Raw genomic sequence first — 20597 nt, forward strand, 5'->3', positions numbered from 1 at the left:
CCCGGGGCCTTGGTGTTATCAGCACCGCACTCTCCCAAGTGAGCCACGGGCCGGCCCCTTATTCCTGTTTTCTATGGTAGCTATACTAAACTACATTTTCTTCAGACATTCTGGTATTGTTCTTCTGCATCATTCCCCCTACCTCCTTAGCACCCAGTTGAAGGTAACAAATATATAGATTACTCTCCTAATCTTTCAAAAATAATTTATGTTGGTGGAAATGAGAAAGAACAGTAGACCAAGGAAAAGGTAGGATTAAGGGAAGGATGCTTTAGGGGTTTAATCATGTTCAGGTGTCAGGGGAAGGAGACTGTGTGGAAAAAGACTCGAGAGGGAGAGCTAATTGATTGACAAAGTCTTGGGATATCTGGAGTGATGGGGTTGGATGAGCCTTAGAAAGGTACAAGGGATCTGTACTTCCATAATTGTGAGAACAGGAGGTAGAAGCATCTATTTTCTCAAAGTAGGAGACTATGTTAGATGTTTGTTAAGGAGGTGAGGTTGATGGTGCTGGGAGGGACAGTGTTAGGATATTCACTGTAGAGAATCAGTTTGTTGTCACTCTTGAATCTTTTTTCACACCAGCTCCTTCCCTGATAGAATTGATTTGTCAAAGGTTACTAGAGATCTTTTAAATCATCTGATATTTGGGTTGCTATCTCATTAATTTTCTTGATGTGAGATAATACTTGTAAATCTTAGCAAGGTGCCTGTGCATTAGAAATTTGTCTTAGTTCATTTTCTGTTTCTTGTAACAGAGTACCGAAACTGGGTAATGTGTAAAGGAACAAATTTTCTTACAGTCTGGAGGCTGGGAAGTCCAAGTTTGAGGGGTGCACAGCTGATTAGGGCCATCTTGCTGGTGGGGACTCTGCAGAATCCTAAGGCAGTGCAGGGCATCACATGGCAAGGGGGAGGAGCATGCTAGCTTAAGTCTCTCCTTCTCTTTCTGTAAAGCCACTAGTCTCACTCCTGTGATAAACCACTAATCCATGAATCTGTGAATGGATTGATCCATTCATGAGGGCAGATCCCTTATGACCCAATCACCTCTTAAAGGCCCCACCTTGCAAATACCATAGTTGGAGTCCCACCTTCTTGATACTTTTACAATGTAGATTAAGTTTCAGCATGAGTTTTTGGCAGGACAGATGTTCAAACCAAAGCAAAATTGCTTAATGTTTTTATTATTGATGGGGTTTTTTTTTTTTTTTTGTCTTTTTTCCGTGTCCGGCAATGGATCGCAACCCTCAGTGTTGCCCCCGCACCGGACCGGGGACCGGCAACGGGATTGCAAGCCTCGGTGTTGTCCCCGCGCCTCGCTCAGCCAGTGAGCGGGAGCCGGTCTGTATGTGGGATCCGAACCCTCGGACAGGAGTGCCGCCGCACTTCCCAAGCGGCGCACTATCCAGTGCGCCACTGGGCCGGCCCTATTATTGATGTTTTTGATAGCTTTGACAGTGGAGCTGATATATAAATCGTAGGAAAAGCTTTCAAGATTGAATGTGATTGCCCAGGGAAAACAAATAGAATAAGAAAGACCTGGACAGAAGGTTGGAAAGCACCAGTGCTCAAAGGTGTTCTAGAAAAGAAGAAAATTAATTGAAAGAGATAAGCAAATTGAGAAGTTGGGGGGGCAGGCGGAAAAATAGTTATGCTGCTAGTTACCCTTTTCCCAAATATGTCATGAACCTCCATACTTACATGCCTTTCCTCCTGATCTGCTCTTGGCTCCTCCATCTGGCAAACCTTTATTCTTCTCTGAAGGTTCAGTTTATGTGTCTTCCTATAGCTTTTCCTCATTCCTCTTGGCAGAATTTATTTGTCTGCATCCCACATTACCTAGTGTTCTTCTAGGCAGTGGTTCTAAATGGGCTGCAGGCCCCTTTGAGAATAAACACGAAATCTGTAAACCTTCTTCTAGACAAATACACATTTTACTCTTTCGTAAATAATTTCAGGGGATACTTGGGTTCCCTAGGGCCTGTTCCATGGACCTAAGATTAAGAATCCCTAGCTTTTGTTTATTTTAAAGAACTATTTCAACTTCACTCATCTTTGGGGGAGGGGGGGTTGATTGTACATTGTCCAATAAATGCTTAAAGCTTTAAGTTTACAGTTTTCATGTTTGCAAAAACTTGAAAGTAAGAAAAATACAAATAACTATCTTTTTTTGGTCATACTGTATAATTCAAAATATGTAGCAGTTAAAATTTTTACCAAAAACTTAGAATTGCAGCCTCATAAGCTTGAAAAAAACAGCCAATATCAGAGTATAGTTTCTCAAATTTGTCAATACTGAAAGAAAAAAAAAGATAGCTCTTATAAGGCAAGAACTTCTGTTCATGATTGTTGATTTTTTTTTTTTTTTTTTAAAGATGACCGGTAAGGGGATCTTAACCCTTGGCACCACACTCACCCAGTGAGCTAACTGGCCATCCCTATATGGGATCCGAACCCGTGGCCTTGGTGTTATCAGCACCGCACTCTCCCAAGTGAGCCACAGGCCGGCCCCAATTGTTGATATTTTTTAAGGGCAAATTCTTATTTCTACTCAGTAGGTATTCAATAAATGTTGAATTATTCTAGGAGACAATCATTGTCCTTGAGCACAGAATGAAGTCATATAGTATTTTTTAAATAATTCATTTGGCAATGTTATGTGAAGAACAGATACCATATAGGTTTATTGGAGAAATGGGAGGTATTGGAAGCCAGCTTATTAGTAGTGGGAAGCCATATGGGCTTCTACCAAGTTTTTTGGCTGTAAGAATGGAGAAATGATCATTGTAGATGCATTTTAAAATAATGGTGGTAGAACACAGGGTTTGGAGTCTGACATAGTATGTAAGTTTTGAGCTCAGGGAGAGATGGGGAAATGAGAAGGGAAACAGTGGTAAGTAGGAAGATGGTGAATTAAGTTACAGTTGATGAAATGTCATGTAGATCAAAATCTAGAATGGAGCTTTTGGTAAGAACCCTGAGCTAGAGACATAAGGTTAGTTGTTATCAGCAACACACATGTTAAGACAGAGTCATTTTAAAGAATAGAAGTAGGGCCGAGCCCGTGGCGCATTCGGGAGAGTGTGGCGCTAGGAGCGCTGTCCCGCCGCGGGTTCGGATTCTATATAGGGATGACCGGTGCGCTCACTGGCTGAGCGCGGTGTGGCTGGTCTCAAAAAAGACAAAAAATAATAATAATAATAATAATTCTGGGCCGGCCCGGTGGCGCACTGGAGAGTGCGCCGCTTGGGAGCGCAGCGGCGCTCCCGCCGAGGGTTCGGATCCCATGTGGAGACCGGTTCCCGCTCACTGGCTGAGCGCGGTGCAGGTGCAACACCGAGGGTTGCGATCCCATTGCCGGTCCCCGGTACGGGCGCGACACCGAGGGTTGCGATCCCATTACCGGTCAGTAAAAAAGACAAAAAGGAAAAAAAAAAAGAATAGAAGTAGCCTATGATTTACTGACTGTTCATAATGAAGATATAGTAGAGAAAATAAAGATTGAGTCAACAGGACTTTGGTCCTGTTTTCAGGTGGATTTATTGATTATTTTTCTTCTTACAGCAAAGTGCAAGATCTGTGAGTGGGCATTTGAAAGTGAGCCACTATTTCTCCAGCATATGAAGGATACCCATAAACCCGGAGAGATGCCTTATGTTTGCCAGGTATTGACTTTTTCTTCAGGGAGTTTTAGCCATTTTGTTCTTAAGATGATACATGAAATCCACTAATGAATATTGCTACACACCTACTGCATACACTCAGTTTAGGAACTCTGAGGAGGCACATAACAAATAGTAAATATAGTTTCTGTCTTCAGGATTTTCCATGCAGTAGAAAAGTATAAAAGAACATATCTACAAGTATAGTACTTACCCAGCCAGGCAACATGTGCATGTACAAAGAGAGTGTCTGTTTCCTGAAGTTGTCTTTTGGAGATGGATAGAGAAAGCTTTATTCTTCTTAGTTATAGAATATGGATTGTCCTCAGTCTTTTCCCGTCCTTCCCTATTTTTATCTTAAATCATAGCTAAATTTATCACAAATATAGCCCTGTATTACAAAGTTAGAAAAATAGTTTGATTTCCTTGCATTTAGGAAAACTTTTTTTCCCCATATTTTAAAATTTTTGTTGCTACCTCTTTTTTAAGGCCTCAGATGTTCACTTCACTCTTAGTCTTATTTTCCCTCTTATGTGACTCAGGTATGTCAATATCGCTCCTCACTCTACTCTGAGGTAGATGTCCATTTTCGGATGATCCATGAGGATACCCGGCATCTGCTCTGCCCTTATTGCCTGAAGGTCTTCAAAAATGGCAATGCATTCCAACAGCATTACATGAGGCACCAGGTACCAGGCACCAAGCAATTCCCATATTCTTATTTTTTAAATTTATGGATGCTGGGGCCAGGGCTGAGCTAGACAAATAATTTTGGTAGAGAAGATGATATGCATGTGTTTGCAAAAATTTATTAAATTTTAGTTGTGTGCCATATATTAGGCTAGGTGCCAGAGATTTAGTGGTAAACAAGACAAACAGTATAATAAAGCATGAAGAATGTTGTATTGGGGGAAATGTAGGGTATAGAAAAGCATATACTTATTCTGAGAGCCTAGTTAGGCTTCCAGGAAGAAGTGATGTTCAAGACCTGAAAGATAATGAGCCAGATGAAATAGGACAGAAGAGCAGTGTCCTTGAGGAACAGAGTGACAGTATGAAGGTTCAAGAAATTGAGAGATGTTCAGTGTAGCATGTAGGGAACAAGAGGGGAGTTGGAAGTTAGGCAGGGACAGATCATGGAGGATCTTGTAAGCAGTGAAAAGGAGTCATTGGGAAACAATTACAGGGTTATTAAGTGATGTATTCAAATTTGCATTTAGTTAAGATTTTACACTGGCTGCACCGAGGAGAATGGATTAAAGGAGAGTAGGACCAGAGTTAGGGAGACTAGTCAGAAGGCTTTTTTAATAGTTTAGTTGAGAGATGTTAGTGGCTTTTGGCTTTTGAAATGAAGAAAAAGAGGGTAGAATTGAGAGATATTGAGAAGATATGTGATATTTGTGATTTAGAGATGGATTAAAAGCAGGTAGCAAGGGAGTAGTTAAGAATAGTGCCTAAGAATTTAGCTTGGGCAAGTTGAGGAATGATGGAACTATTTACTGAGGTAGAAACACTGGAGGAACATAAATTTTGGCAGGAAGATTATGAGTTTGGATATTCTGAATTAGCATTATCTGTGGATATCAATTGTAGCTATTGGATAATAGGTCTGAAGAAAAATATCTGTAGAAAAGATATTTGGGAATCATCATTATATAAATCCAGTAGATTTTAAACTTCTTAAGTGTCATGGGCCCCCCAACCCTGTCAAGAATAAGATGAAGGCTTAGGATCCTGAAGTCTCTATCCACATAGCCAGCACCATAGTCCTAGGAGGAAAACCAGAGGAGTCTTGACATCAAGGAACCTGAGGAGAAGAAAATGTTTTGAAGAAAATGGTGCGGTCAAAATGTCACATGTTGCAGGAAGGTGTCCAGCAAGATAGAAACTTACAGGCAGACCTTTAATTTAGCAACATTTACTAGAGCCATTTTGTTGGTCAGTAGGGTAGAAGTAAAATTTCAGCAGGGCAGATGAATGAGAGATAAGGAAATAGAGACAACTTATTTAAAGAAGCTTATTTATGAAGGAAAGGACCGAGGGTGGTAGGTCCAGGGGAAGAAGTAGCAAGGAAGAATTTTTTGTTGTTGCCTTTGCTATATTTTGTTTATAAGATGGAATAGATATGGCCTTGTTTTAAAATGCTACAAGAGAGGAGCCAATAGAGAAGGGTGAAGGTACGTAAGAGAGGATACAAAATGGAGAACAATATGGATGCACGTGTGCTTAATGGTTACTTACACGTATGTGCACACAGACATATGCATGCTTTCATTTGTAGGCACCTCCTTATGCTCACACTCTCCTTTGCACAGTAATGACTCCTGATAACTCACCACAAATGTATTTCCAAATAGGGGCATGGAAATTATCACCTGTAACTCATCCTGAAGTTACAGAGCCTTGCTATTCTAGGGAAGAAAATCATAAACATGGGCTCTATTTTTAAAGGACTTCAATTCTAGGCATACTGAATCCTCAAAATGATCTTACAGGTAGACATGTCTGTGTATATTGATGTGTTAAGTAAAAAAAAACAGCAAGGTATAGACAAGTACTATCGTTTGTGTTTATTAAAAAAAAGAAAATGAGGTGGTGGTGATTGGATATGAATATGGGTTTTTTTATAGTTATATTCATAGACTGTCCATGAAAGGATACTCAGGGAACTGGTGACAAGTCGTTTTTTGTGGAAAGGGACTGAGGGTCAGAGTTGAAATTTACAACATGAAACAGTACAGAATAAAAAATGTGGTTTTGTGTTTGTTTTACCGTGTACATTTTACTGTCTTTAAAAAAAATGAAAAGAAGAATGTCCAGGAGTAGGTATAACTGTCTGCAATGTAAAGATATAGTAGGGGTAAGTAGTTTACATCACCCATTCAAATCATTAAAGCAAGTCAGGAAAGGATGGTTTGAGGAAGTGGCCTTCCTGACCTTGAGTCTACCTTTCTTTTGGAGCATGGGGTGTCGTGATTCTCAATGGTAGGTTTGTTATCGTGTTGTGTATTTCTTTCGTACTTTCTTAAATTATCAACAGAAAGGTGGGAAGAATGATTTGTTTGGCTTTGATCTACCTTCTCCTCAAAGGAGAAAATTCACTGGGAACCTTTAAGGGATTCTGGTTTTTTTCTTTTCCCCCTTCAGAAGAGAAATGTTTATCACTGCAACAAATGCCGGCTGCAATTTCTCTTTGCCAAGGACAAAATTGAACACAAGCTTCAGCATCATAAAACCTTCCGTAAACCCAAACAGCTGGAAGGCTTGAAACCAGGCACTAAGGTAAAGAGTTTGCCAAAGTTTCTTTTACAGTCCCAGGGAGGGGAGGAATAGAGATTTTCAGTATTCTGAGGTTTAGCCTGGGTAATGTCTAATTGTTCCTTCTCTTGACTCTCAGGTGACAATCCGGGCCTCCCGAGGGCAGCCACGAACTGTTCCTATATCCTCGAATGACACACCTCCCAGCACCTTGCAAGAGGCAGCACCACTGACCACCTCAACAGACCCGCTGCCTGTTTTCCTTTATCCCCCTGTCCAGCGCAACATCCAGAAGAGAGCTGTTAGGAAAATGTCAGAGCCTTCTTCTAAATGCTCGGCGGGTGGGGACTGGGTGGGCAGGATCATTCCTGATAGCCAGTGCAATCTAGTAGCCTTTTAGCAGGGTCTGTTGACTAAAATCCTACAATTTGGGTCCCCTGAGGCATTAATGGGAATTTTCATTTTTTTGACAGGAGTGTCATGGGCCGGCAGACGTGTCTGGAGTGCAGCTTTGAGATCCCAGATTTCCCTAATCATTTTCCTACTTACGTACACTGCTCTCTGTGTCGCTATAGCACCTGTTGCTCTCGAGCTTATGCCAACCACATGATCAAGTAAGTTGTGATTAAACCAGTGTTCCTACTTGGGCGTTAAGATTGTTCAGAAATCATTTCATTCCCTCCCCTGTTCATAATATAGAGCTATTTGTTCATTTCTCATAGCAGGGTAAGAGGCCAAGGCAAACTCACGTTCATTTGGTTTTGATGGTCTGTGCTCCAATTTCGTTGAACTTTGCTAACTCAGAGTTTGGTTCCAGGACCAGCAGCATTAGATGGGAGCTTATTAGAAATGCACACTCAAGGCCCCACCCTAGGCCTACTCTCTTTTTATTTAATAGATTCTCTCTTTTTATTTTAATAGATTCTCGGGTGATCTGTATACATATTAAAGTTTTTGAGAGGCTTGGTGATAGGAAACTGGCTTGGGTTGAGATTAGGATGAAGAGGCATCTCTTGTTGGAGTATTGTCATGGAGATTGTGATCTCTAGCTTAGCTAGTAGAACCACATAACTCATACCACTTTTTGTCTTTCTCAGCAATCATGTTCCACGGAAGAGCCCCAAGTATTTGGCTTTGTTTAAAAATTCTGTGAGGTAAGAAAAAATTTAATGGTAGTCTCCTAACTTTTCAAGTTTTTATGATTAAATCCTTTTAATTATTTTGGGACGTGGATACGTGAATTAATTTGAGAGAAAGGAGAAGGAAAGGGCACTCCTTTATTAAGCCTCAAAGCTTAACTCACTCTTGTGTCACTGATATATTTGTCTTATTATATTCTTGACTCTCTTTCTTAGTGGAATCAAGCTGGCCTGTACTTCGTGTACCTTTGTTACCTCTGTGGGAGATGCCATGGCCAAACATTTGGTATTCAACCCCTCTCACAGATCCAGCAGCATCCTGCCACGAGGTAAGTAGGAGAGATGGAGGTTAGTCAAGCAAGGAAAAAAGAAAAAGATAACAGGCCATTTTGTATGAGTCAGGAGCATCCTTACCTGGCCTCACCCATTTACTGTTTATACTACACCAAATTGGAAACATTCTAAACTGAAGTTTATATAAGACTGGGAAGGTTGGTCACTGTGAAGAGTGAGAGAGAGAGAGAGAGAGAGAGCGTGTGCGTGTTATTGTTATCCCAGGACACTGTCTTTGGAGGGCTGTTTCTTCACTGTGCTAACATTTGTTTATTGTCTCATTTTCCATAGGACTTACTTGGATATCTCACTCAAGGTAACGTGTGCGTGTTATTGTTATCCCAGGACACTGTCTTTGGAGGGCTGTTTCTTCACTGAGCTAACATTTGTTTATTGTCTCATTTTCCATAGGACTTACTTGGATATCTCACTCAAGGTAACAGAAACTTACTTCACAATTTAATTTCTGTTTTGCAGTATGTTTGCTGTTTGTTATTATTACTATTATTTCAGTTTCCTAGGTTAACTGTGCTTTCTTCGCATTCTCTCTTTGCTCCTTTCCCCCACCCCTTTAGGCATGGCCAGACTCGGGACCGAGTACATGACCGGAACTTGAAGAATTTGTACCCTCCTCCTTCATTCCCCCCTAACAAAGCTGCTACTGTGAAATCTGTGGGGACTACCCCACCTGAGCCTGAAGAGCTGCCACCTACCATGGGCCAGGCACTCCCATCACCAGCCTCAACTGCAACCCCACCACCAACTCCCACTCACCCACAGCCTTTAGCTCTTCCACCCTTGGCTATAGAGGGCGCCGAATGTCTGAATGTTGATGACCAGGATGAAGAAAGCCCAGTCACCCAGGAACCTGAGCTAGCATTAGGTGGCAGTAGTAGTGGTGGGGTTGGCAAGAAGGAGCAGCTATCTGTGAAGAAGCTTCGAGTAGTACTGTTTGCCCTATGCTGCAATACAGAACAGGCAGCTGAACACTTCCGAAACCCCCAGCGACGTATCCGGCGTTGGCTTCGACGCTTCCAGACCTCCCAGGGGGAGAATCTAGAGGGCAAATATCTGAGCTTTGAGGCAGAAGAGAAACTGGCTGAGTGGGTACTGACCCAACAAGAGCAACAGCTACCTGTAAATGAGGAGACCTTGTTCCAGAAGGCCACCAAAATAGGACGTTCTTTGGAGGGGGGATTTAAGATCTCCTATGAGTGGGCTGTGCGTTTCATGCTGCGGCACCACCTGACTCCCCATGCCCGGCGAGCTGTGGCCCACACTCTACCTAAGGATGTGGCAGAGAATGCAGGACTCTTCATTCAATTTGTACAACGGCAGATTCACAACCAGGACTTACCCTTGTCTATGATTGTGGCTATTGATGAGCTCTCCTTGTTTCTGGATACAGAGGTGCTGAGCAGTGATGACCGAAAGGAGAATGCTCTGCAGACAGTGGGCACAGGGGAACCTTGGTGTGATGTAGTGCTGGCCATTCTGGCAGATGGCACTGTCCTTCCCACTCTGGTTTTCTACCGAGGACAATTGGATCAGCCTGCTAATGTTCCAGATTCTATATTGCTAGAGGCAAAGGAGACTGGCTACAGCGATGATGAGATCATGGAGCTGTGGTCAACTCGAGTGTGGCAGAAGCACACAGCTTGCCAGCACAGCAAAGGCATGCTTGTGATGGACTGTCATCGCACTCATTTGTCAGAAGAGGTACTGGCTATGCTTAGTGCCTCCAGCACTTTGCCTGCAGTGGTCCCAGCAGGCTGTAGCTCCAAGATCCAGCCGTTAGATGTGTGCATCAAACGAACTATCAAGAACTTCCTGCACAAAAAGTGGAAAGAGCAGGCTCGGGAAATGGCTGATACTGCATGTGATTCTGATGTCCTGCTTCAGCTGGTGCTGGTCTGGCTGGGTGAAGTGCTGGGTGTCATTGGGGACTGTCCAGAGCTAGTACAGCAGTCCTTCCTTGTGGCTAGTGTTCTCCCTGGCCCTGATGGCAACATTAACTCACCTACAAGAAATGCTGACATGCAGGAGGAGCTAATTGCCTCCCTAGAGGAGCAACTGAAGCTAACTGGGGAACAGTCTGAGGAGCCCTCGGCTTCCACTCCCCGACCCAGATCATCTCCTGAAGAGACAATTGAGCCTGAAAGCCTTCACCATCTCTTTGAGGGTGAAAGTGAGACCGAATCTTTCTATGGCTTTGAAGAAGCTGACCTAGGTCTGATGGAGATTTGAGAGTTGAGGTCATGAGGGGAGGTGGAGAGGGGGTGGGAAGTGTGAGGGAGGTTAGAGGGATTTAGGGAAAAGGGGGTATACCAGGTGGGGTATTGGGTTTATATTTTTTAATTTTATGCCGCCACTCCCGCCCTGATGTTGACTTACACTTCTCTGTGGATTTGTGGATTATTAGGAAAACATATAGTGATCACGTCTGAGCCGAGAAGAGCTGGCCCATTGGTCATTCACTTCTGCTAAAAACAGGTTTTTGTGACTTTTTTTTTTAATTTAAATCACGTGTTTGGTATTTTTATGACAAAATCAAGAAAAAGAAAAAAATCTTTTGTGGGCAAATGTTAAATTGTTTTGTTTCCCCTTTTACCTCAATTGTATCATAGTAACTGGGTTTTTGTTTGTGTGGCCAATGTCTTTGGGCATGATGCTATCTAATCATTGTCAATGTGAGAACATTTCTGAAGATGGGAAAGACAAAAATATGTAGCTCATGAACTGGTTTATTATATATATGGATAAAAAACTTTTTCATTGTGGTCTTAACACTTTTTATATAAAAATGAAAATGGAAAAAAAAATCCCACTGAACTCTCTCTCTTCCTTCTCTTCTTTCCTTCCCTCTCCAGAGATGTTGGTTTCTACAGCAACTCTAGATATAAAATTGTGGCTTTAAAAATGCATGAAACCTTTAATCATCCAGAATGAATAGATTTGCCTTTTTCTCACTACTCTCCCTCCAACAAAAACACTATAAAAACCATATTCTTTGCACTTGAGATCCTTGGCTCTTTTCCCCATTCTCCCACTGTCCATCACTCTGGACAAAGGACTATGTGTCATTAGCAAACAAGAGGTACTGAGGTGATCAGTGTTAGGGTGGAGGCCATTCCCAGTGTGAATCTGCATCCTTCACGCCCCCAGGGGCAGTCCCTGCTTTGTTGAACTTCATCCTCTTAAGTGGAGAGCATGCCTGTTCAAGAGATCACGGGTCCTACAGCCAGGAACTAATTGTGCAAGAAGTTAATTATTGAACTTTAAAAAGAAAAGACAGACCACTTGTTACTCTGTGGCTTTCCCCTGTTTCTCTTAACGCTTAGAGAAGAATCTGACACAAAGAAGAAACACTGGGGTGCGCACAAAGAAAAATACATGAATATTTTTCACTGCCAGTTTCAAGGGAAGAACAATTTTTCTACAATTTGCATGAGGTTTTTCTTTAATTGTATGTACTCATGGTTATAAACCAAAATGTACCGTACCATACAGAGAAAGGAGCAAAATACCAAGTTCACTTTTCCCACAGCTACACCACTATTATGTCCATCCTGAGGCTTTCAGCAATGTTTCCCTCCTTTGAGTCAAGGAGGCAACCTGCACAAGCTTGTAAATGGTTCATCTTTAAACTGTACATAAGTGGAACATTTAATAAGGGGAAATGGATTTATAAACTTTTTTTTCTAGGTAACCGTTTTTAGGTGTTCACAGACTGGGGAATGCTCAAGCTGTGATAGGCCTGGTGGTACAGATGTGACTTTTGTTACTGCCTGTTCCTCCCCCACCCCCAGATTTTTGTTTAACCCCCAGCACACTATAATATAGTGAACTGGAGCGATCCCTCCTAGACATCTTGGCCAGCTTTGTGAACCCATGGTATCTGAAAATTGAACTAAGGATCCACCTGGGCTTCTCTTACCCAGGTTTTTGTCTGATGCCATTTTATTGACAGACTGGACTTTCAAGTCAACCCTTTGCCTTTGAGAAAGTTAAAGAATTATGATTGGTCACCTCTATCAACAATCTAATCCTACTCTTTGGTAGTCTGCAGCAGCCACAGCCTTAGCAGAGCTGGGTTCCTGGCCTCTGCACACTGATTGACTTTCTTGATGGGTTAATCATACCAAAAGTGGTGGACCAGCTGGGTTTTGGCCAGGAAGTTGTCTTCGTGGACGCCACCTGCATGGCTTAATAGTAGAAAAAAACTTTTTTGTTTTGCTTTTTTTATAATTCAGTTTAATCAATAAACATGTATTTATTGACTACTTTGTGTGTTGAGACTGGATGTGTGGAAGTTTAGAATCAAAAGCTTATAGTTTTGCTTAGTTTGTTGTAAACATGGACAATACCAATGGAGGGATGATTTATTTCTCCCTCAGTTCTCTCACCTCACTGAATTTCTGTCATAGTTTGAGTTTGCTGCCTATAACAATTTCCCAAAAAGAGGCTTGGAGAGGCTATGCATCAGAATCACCTAACATGCTCATTTTTAAAATTCAGGTTAAAACCATTCTAGGGATGGAACATGGCATCCCAACTGACTTGACTCACAGCTGCACTTAAGACTTTTTAACAAACACAATACTTGCGAAACATTGCAGTGCTAGAAATTCTGTAGGTTTGGACAATAAACATTTAAGTTAAATGTTTACAGGTGAGGTTAGATGAGTGAGGGACTGAGGCTGTCGATTCCAGGTTGAGGGTATAACCTTACACAGCTCTACTAGATGCTTTTCTTTCATGTTTTAATGAAAATCACATTTAGCCAACATTAACTAGAAAATCTATTCTTTTAGAATCCAGTGGAATAGGGGAAAATGTTAAAGAAAAATATTAAATACAAAAGCCAGTTGTATTAATCACAAATTAAGTCTGGCTTCTATACGAGGCTGCCTCTAGTTCAGCACTAAATGAAGACAGTAGTGGGTCTTCTACATTGTCATGCAGAGAATTCTTTATTTGCCACAAGAGCCTAAGGATTCCTTCTCTGACCTGGCAGGGAGGTGGCGTATGGCAGTACTCAGCAGTTTTGCTCAGCAGTTTTGCTCTTGGTATAACCCAGACGAATAAAACCACTCAAGCATTTTGAAGGATTTATTTTACAAAAGAAAAGTGTATCTTTGAACCAGCCAAGTTCAAAATTAAAACAGGATACAATTTCAGTTCTGGATAAAGCTTCTGTATTTCATTCAAAGCCACTGAAAAAGAGCATAATAAAATTGAGAAGCATAACTGGACCAATTCTTAAGAAACCATTTTACCCTCCAAAACCCTCTCCACCATTATTTTTCTGGTTGAGTCTTCCAGAAAAGCCCAACTTAGTTCAAGCCAAGGGGCTTCCCAACTCTTCCACTACCTATTTTTTCTACTGTGGTTTTAATTTCAATCACCTGATCATGTGGGCAATATCCCAGTTAGTCTCTGCAGATAGTGGTCCCTCTATTTCAACACCTTTTTCAGTTACAGTGGCGATTTGAAACTGAAAGAGAACAGAGCTCTCAGTGAAAATGCCCACATGCCAAATGAAGTCCCCAGGGCCTGGTCAAAGTTCAAGTAGAGGGTCTTCCCAACTTTGAAAAAAGGAGTCACAGAGGTAAGGCAATCTGTTCTTCAAAGCAGAGACCCAGGGATTGCTGCAAGTATCCAGATCCTGCCAGTTAGGTTCTTAGCAGTTTTATTCTTCACACCCCTACTCACCCGGTTGTAAGAACGGGCATCTCGATAGTACAGCACTCTCATGCAGCGTTCTACTAGCTCTCGAGCCTCAGTCTGGCTCAGCACTGGCTGCTTCTCCAGAATTTCTCGCAGCAGAGGCTAAGGACGTTGGGAGGAAAAACACGGAGGTATCTTGACTCCCAGACCTACCACCTTGTCTTTGCAATCTAAGTGCCAACACCTACAGCCTCCAGACTACAAAGAAAACCAACTGCCCAGCAGTAGTGATCCCAGGCTGTCCCTCATCAGAATTCTAGGGGAGGAACAAGCAGACAACCACTAATCCATTTCCTTTTGTCTTCCCTCTCCCCAACTTCTAGACTCACCACTTACCTGAGCCAAGTATGCACCATAACCAGTGGCCAGCGAAGGGGCTTCATAGGCTACACCAAGCATGTCCACGTAACCAAGGAAGCTAACAACACAACGGGTCAAAGAACTCATTTTATCTTAGGTTTCTTAACTGTGAGTTAAAAGTGGGATTCAGTTGTAGAGTAGAGATAGAAGAGAGACTACACAGGCACTAGGTTGGGTGGTCAAAGAAATAAGTTATTTGTATTCAAATTAACCTTTCTCCATCAGCATAGCCTCCAATGACCATGGTGTTCCACAGAGGGTTCATCTTCGAACGGCGGCTGTACATGGCCCTGGTCAGCCATGAATGAATAGCTCTAGGACTATAGCTGTGTCCATCTCCCAACAGCTCCTCGTCAATCCTTAAATTGGTTTTGAGAAAAGAAAGAGAATGGAAGTCGGGATCTCCACCAGCCCCAAAAGAAGTTACCACAGTGTTCCCCATTTTACACTCCCTAATGCCTAAAAATATTTATTGCAAACATTCATATCTTCCACCCCAGACAATTCCAGTTCCCGCTGCAGCCTCAAGTTCCCCCCTGCTCCAATCCCATCTACGGGGATAAAAAACAGGGGACTCCCCAGTTGGGAACTACTCCCTATTCTCTAGATGACGTACACCATCTGGCCGAGAACTTGCTTCAAATACTGGAAATCAGCGTAGTCTCCGGAGGCACCCAACATGGTGCTGTTGTTGACTCGCATAATGCGAGAGATGTTGCGGAAACGAGCCAAGGAGCCATAGGAGCCCAGCATGTCCGCTGCAATCACCACTCCGCCCTCGAACTTAACGCCGAGGACCGATGTCCCGGTCACCATGGGGTTCCTAGAGAATAAGATCTGGTAAGCAGTGGCGCGGCGGAAAAGCCTGCGCCCTCTTTCCGTGCATTAGGTTCCGCTCTTTCTATGTCTCCCTCCAATTCTGCCATCTCGGGGACTCTGCGTTCTGAGCTCCCCTGCCGTTCGCGCGCCCCTGGGGTCCCCTCCCCGCCTCGCCTTCCCAGGCTCTCAGAACCGGCCGGCGGCACCAGGCGCCACGGTCTCTCCCCCCACGCAGGCTAAGGTACCGAGAACTTACTGAGTCCGCGTGATCGGACCCCCGTAAAGCGCGGACGCCGGATCCATGACGGAACCAGGAGTGGAAGGGATGCGGTAAAACTCTCCCGGGGCCGGGCCGCCTGCCCAGAGTCCGGACCGCGACTCCAAAAACGATTCCATCTTAGTCACGGTATCAGAAGAAACAAAAGCGCTTGCGCCAACGGAAGCGGAAGTGATCCTTCGGAGCCACACCTTTCTTCTTCCTGCGAGCCACTTCCAGCGGCCATGTTTATAAGGTCGTAGCAGAACAGACCGTGGTCCTAGGTGGCAACCGAAACGGAGAGTTGGAATTGCCCGACCTCTCATCGCAGTAGAGGTTAGACTAGAACAGAGAGTTCTGACACACGGTTCGAAGACGGAGAGGGTGTGAGGGGTGGTATGAAGGGGCATCTTCAAGACACCGACCCTGAGCAAGGAGTCAGCAATTCTCTTTACCCTTTTGGATCATTATCAAAAAGCCCACATGAAAATATCAGTGACCCAGGATCTCTTACATCTGTACACCTCAGAGCAGCCCCATGTGGTAGGCATTATTCGACCCATATCATAGATAAGAAACAGAGACTTGTGGTGAAGTGATTTACCGATCACACAGCCAGTTAATGGTAGAACTGAGTCTTCAAACCCGGAATTAAAAAGGTATCGTATAGTTGTGTATACTCTGTGGTGTATGATGTTTCAGGTTGATCACGCGCTCTCTGTGGGCTCTGGATAAGTCTCTGAAAGTTTCCGTTCTGTGAAATGCCCTTGCCCACCTCTTAAGCAACAGAAAATTTCCACTGAGACAGTCGGAGTGAAACTAAATTCCAGGGGTTCCCTTCTCAATGTGACTCTAGCAGGGGCTGGAAGCAGTGTCTTCAATCAAACTGGTAAGCCTTCTCAAAGATAAAACTGGACACTAGTTAAACTGTAAGGATAGATTTTTATTAGTAATAAGTGTTGCAATAGGGACAAGAACAGTGTGAACTGAACTCTGGTTTGTAGGGAAATAAAGGGGCATTTAAAAGGGAAAATGAAGGAGAGTAAGGGGGTGCGCCTCAGGAGGGTCAGGGAAATGAAAAAATATAAAGGATTAGTTCATGTAAATACGATTAGGTCAGCTGTGTCTGCTATCTGGCAATTACGGAAGTTAGCATTCCATGCTCCCACAGAGACTGGGAGACAGAGGCCCTATCCTCACGTGTGAAAGTTGTCTGAATCAAAATGGAGTCACTTGTGTCAAAAAAAAAAAACAGAAGAAACAAACAAAAACCCCTGACAAATAGAGCCAGGGAAGGCCATGAATGCCTGATAAAAGTTATCACAAAGGACGCTGCAAAACCACAACCTTGCACAGAGGTTATGGAAACCTTACACAAAAATACTTCAGCAAGGACATCTGCCCAGCAACTGTCTGTACAACCTCGGACTGGTGTCACCCTTGATTGACCCTTGTAACCAAGGATAATTATCTCAAAACAATGTAATCCTCCATCGCTTTTCCTTTAAAGCCCTTTGTCTTCCTTTACCTCCCTGAACATGCACATAGTTTACTGACGTGTATATTCCTATTGCAACGCCCTGACCCAAATAACTCTATATGTTTAGCTTGTTTCTTTCTTAGGTCAATAGTTGTGACAAACAGTAAGTTTTTTTTGTCAACTTTGAGTTTTCTCAGGCAGGCACTGTAAGGGGGGCTAGGGTCATCTTAGGGATGTGGCCTTGAGCTATTAGAAGCTTCATTCATGTTTGTTCAAGTTTTTATAGGCCAAGGTTGAGACCTAGTTGAGAAGAGGGCTCAGAGGAACCTGGTTAGAATTTGGTCAAGGAGTGAATTTTCGTCAATCTAAAACCAAATAAATTGCCCTACCTGACCACTTCTCCCTACATACCTTAAATTTAAATTTTTTACTCAGCCCACATCAAATTTGTTTTTAAAATTGGCTAAGTTAATTTGAACCAAACCAATGCATGAAGTTTTCATCTAATTGAAATAACAAAATATTTTATTAGGTAATGAAATCCTAAAAAAGGAAGGGTCAGGATATTGTTGTATGAGATGCACCCAACTGGCACTCTTTGTATCACCTTTTGGTCTTCAAAAATAGATATTCCATTTTCTCCTCTAATAGCCACTTGTCGGGCTGGATCACAAACCTTTCTACTCTGGCCTGTGCAGGTCCTGAGTCAGGTAAATGAAAGAAAAACCGAGTAGCCACTGGCAAAGTGGACATGCTTTATTCTTCAGATGTAAGCTCTGCCGACCAGCAGTTCAGAGTCACTGCCTTCCATACTGAAAGAGCACACAGCAACAAACTAAGGGGTACACGAGCACGCATGTGCACTAACTCTACTCTTTTTTTTTTTTTTAAAAGATGACCGGTAAGGAGATCTTAACCCTTGACTTGGTGTTGTCAGCACCACGCTCAGCCAGTGAGCGAACCGGCCATCCCTATATGGGATCCGAACCCGGGGCCTTGGTGTTATCAGCACCGCACTCTCCCGAGTGAGCCACGGGCCGGCCCTAACTCTACTCTTACATAACTTATTTACAACAGATGTGCTGAATTATACCCAGCCGGATATGAGGCGAGGGGGCCTGACTATACTAATTCCACTTTCCTCACACCACTTCCTCCCGAAACCTCATATTTCAGATGACTCTTGGGCCACTCAGAAACTTATCTGGACAAATAGCAGGTGCTCAGTTGCAACAGCAGTGGGCTTACTGGGATTCCTCCTAAACCCGTAGGATAGCTGGCTTTTCTTAGCTACCAAAACCCTGACCATGTGACCTTTAAATCAATCAGTCAGCAATTAACAGGCTATATACTTGTCTAGAAGTGGCTTGTGGTGGCTGGTCTGTTGTCTCACTCCTTTTTAGGTCTCTACATTAAGGCCCTGGTAGGGCTATTACAGGGGACACTCAGCTCCTGGCAGAGGCTCCCCAAAACTTGATACCAGCCATACATGTCCGGCTGCCTGCGCCCAGACAAAATTAAACAACCCAAAAGTCAAATGTTGGTGAAAATAGAAATCAGCTTTTATTCAGGAATACCAGTGACCTGAGGAAAGATGTTAGGCTCACCCTTCTCTCTGGTAAACCTGAAGGAGAAAGGCCAGGCTAAAGCCATCTCCAAGACTCAATTTACTGAGGGGATTTTTAAGAGGGGGCTGAGGGAATTGCACGTGGGAAATGAAAAGCAGAAGCGGCATGTGAGCAGTGAGGTGTGAGAGCTTCTCCCAAGGTCTCAGATGCGAAGTCTTGCCAAGACTCCATGTGATTTCTGCTCTTGTTCTCAGTGTTATCTCATGGTCCTGCAGGAGAGGTGGAATCAGCATATCTTTATTGATGTCTTCCTTGGTTTCCCAGGGTCTGGATAGTACATGTAAGTCTGCAGCTCCAGGCTGGCTGGAAAACAACTTTACATTCATGTAAATAATGTCATCTTGCCATAACCAAGGTTCAAAATATCAAATAACCATAAGAAATGCTTGCCAAGAAAAAAAAACCTGTGTCTTTTAAAAATCTTTTAGAGCCCATGTGGTTTCAGGTCCCAACATGTCTTCAGTCCTGCTCACTTCAGCAGGGCTGGTACCAGTTCCAGAGATCAGGCAGGGAGCCAAATTCCATGAGTCTAAAAGAAGAGAAGTGAAGGGATCCAGAACCATCTAGCCTGAAAGTAGGATGACAGAGAAAGCAAACCAGTATCTGCTGACAATGCAATGCTTGTATTCAAAAGAAGGTGACCAGCATGTCTTCTGTTCTAAGATGAGAACAAGAAGACGTAAATTAAGCTGAAACAAAGGAAATTTAGGAAGCTTCTTTTCTCTCTTTTAAAAGCAGGTCTAGCATAATATGAAAAATCTTTTATTAAGTGTGCCCAGTTTTCTATGGTTGGCTATTATTTTGAGTTTAATTAGCATCTAGCTCCCACTCATGTTCAAGCATTGAAGTCAGTAATACCCAGACTGTTTTTGTGTGGTGCAGATCATAATCCTGAAAGACACAATCCCAAATGCCATAATCCTGAATGCTGAAATTCTGAAAGATCAAAGCTCCAAATATCAAAATCCTAAAGTCTAAAATCCCCAAAATTATAATCCTAAAAGATTAAAATCCCAAATGTTGAAATCCTGAAAGACAAATTCTAGGGATTGATTGTATACAGGATAGTTGCATCATATTAGTTGCAGCATGTTAGGTAGGACTATTACCTTGTTATTGTCTTTATTTGGAAATTAAGTATGGTTTAAGGAAATGCACACGGGTGCCAAGTTGACAAGAGGTGGACTTGTGGACTTCCTTTTCGGTTAAAGAATACCTAGAAACCTGGTAAAGCATTATTTGGGGTCTGTCTGTGAGGGTGTTTCCAGAGGAGATTGGTGTGTGAGTCTGAGTGGACTAGGTGGGGAAGATCTGCCCTCAATGTTGGCAGGAAGCATCCAATCAGCCAGGGGCCCAGAGAGAGCAAATACAGAAGGCAAATTGTTATATAACTGTTAAACTCATGCAACCATTGTTAGTACACCTGAGTGTTTATGCTTGCAAAAAATATGTATGTTATTATTGCCTATTTTGTTATATGAAGTAGCTTAGGAAGCGTGCTGTTGTGTTTTTATATGTTTCTCAAATAAACCCCGTTTTAAAAATGTAAATAAATGTCTTTTAAATAATTTTTTTAAATTATTTTTTCCACAAGTATATTTTTGGTATTTTGATCTTAAGGGATTATGATTTTTGGGATTTAGACTTTAGGGATTCTGATCTTTTGGGATTTCAGCATTTGGGATTATGGCATTTGAGATTTTGTTTTTTGAGATTATGGCCCAAACCCAGTTTTGTGACATGTCAGGATATTATAGGGAATGTCCTGAAGTTCTGGGAATGGAAACATAACTAGACTAAATTGGAATGAATAACCACCATTGCCACCACCTCACAATCATTTTCACCACTTCACACTTTTTTTGTTGTTGTTGTTGGCTAGCTGGTACAGGGATCCAAACCCTTCACCCCGATGTTGTCAGCACCATA

The 20597-nt window shown here is 42.7% G+C and overlaps 2 protein-coding genes and 1 long non-coding RNA gene across 7 annotated transcripts in view; 2 read left to right on the forward strand and 1 right to left on the reverse strand.

Annotated features, from left to right (window-relative positions):
• Positions 1-12678, forward strand: part of POGZ (pogo transposable element with ZNF domain) — a 40555-nt gene extending 27877 nt beyond the window's left edge. For 4 of the 5 annotated variants that reach the window (XM_008575161.1, XM_008575165.1, XM_008575163.1 and 1 more), the window contains 9 exons: positions 3568-3668; positions 4208-4354; positions 6813-6947; positions 7063-7235; positions 7397-7537; positions 8021-8077; positions 8279-8391; positions 8687-8711; positions 8971-12678. In XM_008575161.1, coding sequence (XP_008573383.1) covers positions 3568-3668; positions 4208-4354; positions 6813-6947; positions 7063-7235; positions 7397-7537; positions 8021-8077; positions 8279-8391; positions 8687-8711; positions 8971-10642 — 2564 coding nt within the window. In that variant the 3' untranslated portion in view covers positions 10643-12678. Of the gene's footprint in view, positions 1-3567; positions 3669-4207; positions 4355-6812; positions 6948-7062; positions 7236-7396; positions 7538-8020; positions 8078-8278; positions 8392-8686; positions 8712-8806; positions 8832-8970 lie in introns of all 5 variants that reach the window. The other variant, XM_008575162.1, reaches the window with a different exon arrangement.
• Positions 12679-13492: 814 nt separating this feature from the next.
• PSMB4 (proteasome (prosome, macropain) subunit, beta type, 4) lies at positions 13493-15743 on the reverse strand. The gene is made up of 7 exons (XM_008575166.1): positions 15561-15743; positions 15102-15308; positions 14698-14844; positions 14462-14543; positions 14111-14227; positions 13804-13892; positions 13493-13611 (listed from the first exon to the last, which is right to left on the reverse strand). The coding sequence occupies exons 1-7, from the start codon at positions 15698-15700 to the stop codon at positions 13599-13601; spliced, it is 795 nt and encodes a 264-aa protein (XP_008573388.1). The 5' UTR covers positions 15701-15743; the 3' UTR covers positions 13493-13598.
• A 64-nt stretch (positions 15744-15807) lies between these two features.
• On the forward strand, positions 15808-18939 carry LOC103592438. The gene is made up of 3 exons (XR_550663.1): positions 15808-15896; positions 16263-16449; positions 18863-18939. It is a non-coding gene; the product is annotated as an uncharacterized LOC103592438 (long non-coding RNA).
• The last annotated feature ends 1658 nt before the right edge of the window (positions 18940-20597 follow it).

The sequence above is a fragment of the Galeopterus variegatus genome, unplaced genomic scaffold (genome assembly GCF_000696425.1).
Source record: "Galeopterus variegatus unplaced genomic scaffold, G_variegatus-3.0.2 Scaffold1148, whole genome shotgun sequence".
Taxonomy (NCBI): Eukaryota; Metazoa; Chordata; class Mammalia; order Dermoptera; family Cynocephalidae; genus Galeopterus; species Galeopterus variegatus.

Bases quoted from the DNA above. Each gene is read 5' to 3' on its own strand.
- PSMB4 (XM_008575166.1), bottom strand. From the start codon at position 15,700: ATGGAATCGTTTTTGGAGTCGCGGTCCGGACTCTGGGCAGGCGGCCCG. The intron at 14,845-15,101 runs GTACGTCATCTA...AACCAATTTAAG, and splicing joins CAAGTTCTCGGCCAGATGGT to GATTGACGAGGAGCTGTTGG. The intron at 13,893-14,110 runs GTGAGTAGGGGT...GTTCTCTTTCAG, and splicing joins ATGCCCGTTCTTACAACCGG to TTTCAAATCGCCACTGTAAC.